The sequence below is a fragment of the Pseudonaja textilis genome, chromosome 3 (genome assembly GCF_049901715.1).
Source record: "Pseudonaja textilis isolate UNSWEBS1 chromosome 3, rPseTex1.2, whole genome shotgun sequence".
Lineage (NCBI taxonomy): Eukaryota > Metazoa > Chordata > Lepidosauria > Squamata > Elapidae > Pseudonaja > Pseudonaja textilis.
This window is the reverse complement of record NC_141992.1, coordinates 35,293,006-35,299,005: the sequence shown is the minus strand read 5'-3', so window position 1 is coordinate 35,299,005 and position 6,000 is coordinate 35,293,006. Positions and strand designations below refer to the sequence as shown.

General features: G+C 45.9%; 1 protein-coding gene across 4 annotated transcripts in view; it reads left to right on the top strand.

The window, feature by feature from the left end:
* The first annotated feature begins 4,274 nt into the window (after window positions 1-4,274).
* LGR6 (leucine rich repeat containing G protein-coupled receptor 6) overlaps window positions 4,275-6,000 on the top strand; it is a 143,995-nt gene continuing 142,269 nt past the window's right edge. For all 4 annotated transcript variants that reach the window (XM_087929253.1, XM_087929252.1, XM_026712966.2 and 1 more), the window contains exon 1: window positions 4,275-4,660. In XM_087929253.1, the coding sequence (XP_087785379.1) occupies window positions 4,434-4,660 (227 nt within the window). In that variant the 5' untranslated portion in view covers window positions 4,275-4,433. The remainder of the gene's footprint in view (window positions 4,661-6,000) is intronic.

Below are 6,000 nucleotides of genomic sequence, written 5' to 3'. Positions count from 1 at the left end.
GCATTCTAGGCTTGTTGAGATACATGATTTCTTGCACAGCTTTTTTAAAAAATCTGCTCTACTTATCAGCAGAGTAGCTAAATATGTATTCCTCCCCTCTCCTATTCCCCCTTATTCCTCTTTTAGCCTTTTTCCACAGAAAAATACACATACTCAGTTTGTTGCACTTCCTCTACTTTATGAAGAGGCATTTATGAAACATTTCTTTAACTTTAATGCAACGGAGGGTGGGAGAGGAAAATGTGTAATCTAGGCCACCACTCACCCATGATCTTTCAAATCATCCTGGTCTATGTACCTGCTGTGTTCTCACATTGAGATGGGCTCATGTTTATACCTTGAAACACCTCCAAGAAACATGGACTGAGATTGCCTGTGGCATTTCAAACCCTGGATGGCCCTGCTAGGAGCAATGAGTCAGGGATGCTTTCCATCCCTCTTTGGTCCTGCAAATGACTCCCCGGTGGTTTCCTCCAAGTCACCAACAGTGCAACCACACCAAGATTAAAACCTTTGGTTCCCATCCTCTCTCTCTGCTGCCTATCTAAGATCCAAGCCACAAGAATGCCAAAGCATTTATGACAAGTGCCCACAGAAAAAAAAAGAAAGAGTCAGAAATATCTAGAGGAGGAGAAGGAGGCAGCATAGCTTATGTTTAGGAGGAACATCTAAATGTTCATGACTTGGGTATAGTCAAAGAAGGTAGCTGAGGATAGCGGCAGGTCTCAAAAAGAACCTTACCAGTACTCAAAATCCTGAGTGGGATCACAACTCAAACATATTGGCAAATATTTATGCAATCTATCAAGGTATTTCTCTTCTTCTGAGAAAGCTGTGCATGACACAGCTATCTTGACTTGTTTGACTAGACTCTGTGGAGACCCCTCCTAACATCACTGATAGCCTTTCTTTACATCAGCATGGAGCCAAAACAACGGTGTGAAGGGAAGACACAATAGTCCCAAGTGCTCTAAGTTGCACAAGGGGAGAGAAAAATATTATGCTTATAAAAACCTCACTGTGGCTAGTTAACTGAAGTCTCAGGAGAAAAGGTCATGGAGGTGCTCAGGAAGAAGATTAAATGTTTCAGCAGCAAAAGAGGCTAATCCTTTGAAATCAGTAAAAGGTCAGGACATAGTCAATGAACTGCAGCTGACTATAGCACGTATCTCACCATAAATATACTGTTAGTAAGTTGTGACAAAAAAGATGGGATGGGCTTTTTTCCTCCCCGCTGAGGAGAGAATCAGTTGAGAGCTGAAGGTTGCAGGTCTGACGCCCAAATGGAGCCAGATAACTATTCCCCTTTCTCTTGTCTTTCTGACACCCTCTTCCTTTCTTAAACTAGAAGAAGGACTGAGAACTTTTACTGTATGCAGCATTTAAATTTCTATTAAATTTCTATGTCCTCAGTTCTAGAGTTGCAAGTTGCCCATATATGTCCTCCCTTGTGAATTGGGTTCACAATCTATGGGTGCTATTAGATGCAGCTTGATCAATATACTTTTGTAGTACAAAGCACCCACTGAATTCTATAAGTAAGTTATAGCCCTCCTGGGTAGTGCACAGTGTAAGCACTCAGGTACCACCCTGCCACATTGTATATGTGGCTTCCAAATGTAATGCTCAAAATGTAATGATTAGAATACTTAGCCCAAGAATAGGCAGGGGTGTCAAACTGGTGGCCTACAGGCTGGATGTGTCACGCACAAGCCATGCCCACCCCAGCTCCGCGAATGGGAAAAATGTCGTGAAACATCACATGATGGCAACGTGATGTCACAAGTTTGACACCCATGTTATAGAGCATTTATTGCCATTTTCACAGCAGGCACATGAAATCTTATAGTCTTCATTTTCATAAAGAAAATGGGACAGTTTTCAAAGAATTGTATAGCCTTTAAATATTTTGCTGTCAGGCTGGACAGAAGTCACCATTTGCACTCCAACAGTCCACTTTCAGCATATATTCACTGTAATCTTAATTGCCCAATGAACGCTTCCTTCCCAAATAGCTTCGTTAACTTCTCAATCTGATTTCCTTTATTTAAGCCGATTGTAAATTTTCCTACTTTGAGCCCATGCAAAGTTAATCAGTGCATTTCTAAAGTTTTCATGGTACTTTGATTTTCTTTTTCCATCCCATTAAATTAAGGAAGGATTTAGCCGATTCCATATTTTGTAATGTAAAGTAAGGAATATTACTTGCTTTCAATAATTACATCTATGGCAAACTTAAAGGAGATTTGAAATGCTACTTCCTAGTTCTGTTTGTTTTAGCATTCATCCATGTCTGTGTATGCTTTATTGCCTATTGTGATTTGATATATTCTTTTTGAAAGCCATTATGAGAAACATATTGGCTAGAAACAAAGGTAGCCTAGGTACATTGTATGAATGGCTAATTCTTCTACAGATTATCAGTTAGCCAATCTTCCAAAGTTGAATAAATATAAATTTGTAATGACTGTCCCAACAGGGCACATTTTCTATACCTTATCCTTTCTTCTTCACAGTTACAAAATTTGTGAGAAGTTAGGATAATTATTTTGATGTCAAACTGAAATAACGTATAATGTATATGCTTTACTAGTAGTCAGAAAGAAATAGTACCAGTGAGAACAGGCTGTACAGGCTCAAATGCTCCTTCCAGTTCAATGATTGCACAATTCGGCAATACTAAATAGGTTTATACTGGGTAAGCAAAGTTGCAGGTGTTTATCTGAGCAACAACTCAATGTATGAAGAAAAAAAGAATATCAAGAATAAAAAGGTGAAGCATTGGAAGTAGTTTCTGTGAAATGCATGCAAATAAATCTCTTGGATGGGTGCCTTTGTTACTTTGCTGACTAAACTTTTCCAGCCATTATGTGTTTATGTTTTTCTTTCTATTTAAGAGAGGCTGCATTGCCTTTTGTCATCTAAACTGAATCTCTGCTTAATATGTCTCTTTAAGTCTCAGTATGCTTTTAAATTAAATTTTCCAGGCACACCTGTCTGTGGATTGTCTCTTTCCTGGAGGAAGAGCCTAAGTGGTCTAAAATTGACTGTCTATGAATCTTTACATTAAATTGCACCAGTAAAATTAGGATTGATTCAATGGGCCAATATAACAATCTAGGGCTCAGTAGGGGTGGGGGTGGGGTGGGGGCTTTTGTTAGTTTCCACCAAAGCTCTGGGTGGAAAAATCTTCTAACAATCGTTTAAGAATGTTAACTCATCCTTAATGCTAACAAAAGCATAGTTACTGCAGAAGTCCAGTGGAAAGAGAATTCTCTAGGGATTTAATGGAAGTGTAGGGAGCCAGGAAGGCTGCAAACATCGGAGAGAGGATTGCGCGTAAAAACAGGACATTCACCCATAACCCATGGCAACCTCATTAAAGAAATGCATGAACATCACATTTTAGCTATGATCGACTGTTCTCTAGAGTTTCATTTTTTTAAAAAAAAATGAAAATGGATAGGAAGAAAAAAAAGTAGTTAAGAGAAATTCTCTTTGAGGTGACAAGCACCTTTGTAGACTAGTGGGCAGGAGGGAAAGGACAAAAGCCCTTGTAACAGTCTAGGCCTAGGCAGGACGATGCTATAGGCAACTACAACTTCTTTAAATCCCTTTTAATTGGCCCTGGCAGCTGTGGCTGGCAAGAACTGATGGATGCTATACTTTCTCAGAAATAGTTCATTCATTCATTCATTCAACCTCTTCCTCTCTCTCACTCCCTCCTCCCTCCCCCCTCTCTCTCCCTCCCTCCCACTCCCTCTCTCCCTTCCTCCCTCTCTCCCTCCCCTTCTCCCTCCCACCCTCTCTCCCTCCCTCGCTCCCACTCTTTCTCTCCCTCCCTCTCTCTCCCTCCCTCTCTCTCTCCCTCCCTCCCACCCACTTTCTCTCCCTCCCTCCCACTCTCTCTCCTTCCCTCTCTCTCCCCCTCCCTCCCCCCTCTCCTCCCTCCCTCTCCTCTCCTCCCACTCTCTCCCTCCCTCTCTCTCTCTCCCACCCACTCTCTCTCTCCCTCCCACTCCCTCCCCTCTCCCTCCCTTCCCCCTCTCTCCCTCTCTCTTCCTCCCTCTCTCCCTCCCTCCCTCCCTCTCTCTCCCTCTCTCCTCCATATTTTATGTGTCTCGGTGCGTATCAGTTGCTGGCAGGTCTCTTCTCCGCGCCTTCCGTTTGAATGAAATGCCTGCGCGAGGGAGGCAGCGGGATCCAGGCGCCCGGTCGCTAACTCCTCCCCGCGAGTCTTTACCTCCCAGCCCAGCCCAGCCCAGCCCGTGTGAAACCCAATAACCGCGACCATCCAGCCATGCCTCCCCTTCCCGGCGACGCCGAGCAAGACGAGCCCAGGAGCTTCGGAAGGTGCAGCCGGCCGTGGTAGCAGATTTGGAGCCTTCCTGCGCACCGCTCGGGCAGAGGGAGACGGCCAAGCGGCGGCCAGCATGCGGGCTGCGGGAGGTGCGCTCGCCGCCCGGCTGGACAGCCTCTTGCCTTGCTGGCTCGTCCTGTCGCTCTCCGGCACTCTGGCATCGGCGCAGCCGCCGGGGGTCGCGGTCCTCTGCCCGCCGCTCTGCCACTGCGAGGAGGACGGCATCGCGCTTTCCGCCGACTGCTCCGAACTAGCGCTCGCCTCCGCGCCCGGCGGCCTCAGCTCCTTAACTGCCTACCTGTAAGCACAGACCTGTCAGGCGCTTTGCTTTACTTTGCTTCTCCCTGGGAGGGGAGGGGAGGGGGAGAGGGAGATGGAGGCGGGTGGAGGAACGAAGGAGGCAGCCCTCCTGGCGGAGGAGCGTCTCTCTCTCTCTCTCATTTTCTTATTCTCTCATTCTGTGTGTGTGTGTGTCTATCTCTCTCATTCCTCCCCCCTCTCTCTCATTCTGGCTCTCCCTCCCTCTCTCATTCTCTCTCTCTGTCTGTCTCTCTCTCTCTCATTCCCTCCCTCTCTCTCTCTCTGTGTCTCTCTCTCATTCTCTCTCTCTCCCACTGTCTCTCTCTCTCATTCCCTCCCTCCTTCTCTCATTCTCTCTCTCTGTGTCTCTCTCTCTCTCTCTCTCATTCTCTCTCATTCCCTCCCTCCCTCTCTCATTCTCTCTCTCTCTCATTCTCTCTCTCTCTCGTTCTCATTCTCTCGTTCTCTCTCTCTCTCTGTCTCTCTTTCATTCTCTCATTCTCTCTCATTCTCTGTCTCATTCCCTCCCTCTCCCCTCTCTCCCCCCTTAGCAAAGCCTGTTTATACTGTGATGTTCTGCTTGCGTTACTTCTTGATTGCTACGGATCAGCGGAAACAGAGCTTGTTTGCAGGGCAGATTCTGGTTGTTTAAGAGTATATTTATCTTGAGTAATTAGGGCAAACTGCGTCGGGGATCCCATCTCTCTCTTCCCTAGTGCTCAAGTCAAGGGGCCGGGACCTTTTGGGGATTTGCAGGCTTGGCGAGAGTCAACATCCAGCTTGTCCCCCGCAGCTTGGAAACTGAAGGGGTCGGGGATGATGATGGGGTGGGGGTGGGGGGTGGGGAGAGCAAGCTCTTCTGGTCCGGTGAACCCGAACCACGGTAGAGGAGAACCGTTTGAAATTTCGCTTCCACCGGTCCTAGCCACGTCTATTCTGTTCTTTGGAAAGTTGTTTGCTCGTCTATCTGTAGCGTAGCTGAATGAGACTGTAACAAAACTGGGGTAATCCTTGCCTCCCTGCATGCTTCGTGGCTGTTTTCTCCAAGCGGCGCTTTCCCTTTGAAAATCAGACAGCCACCCGCTTATGAAAGAGGTTTTGCATATTGAGGCAAGAGAAGGTTTAGCTAAACTTCCCTGCGCTGGCGAAGGGAGTGAAAGAATTTGGCTTTGCTTTAAGAAAGCATACAAAGAGACAATGCAAAACATTTGGGAAAGGCTGTCCGGAAATATGTGAGGAAGGTTTTGTGGAATACCTGACAAAGAGAGCTAGTGTCTGTTTCTTCACACTGTAACAATGTGTTGTTGTTTTTTTCAAATTTGGCAACTTTAAGGTGTGCA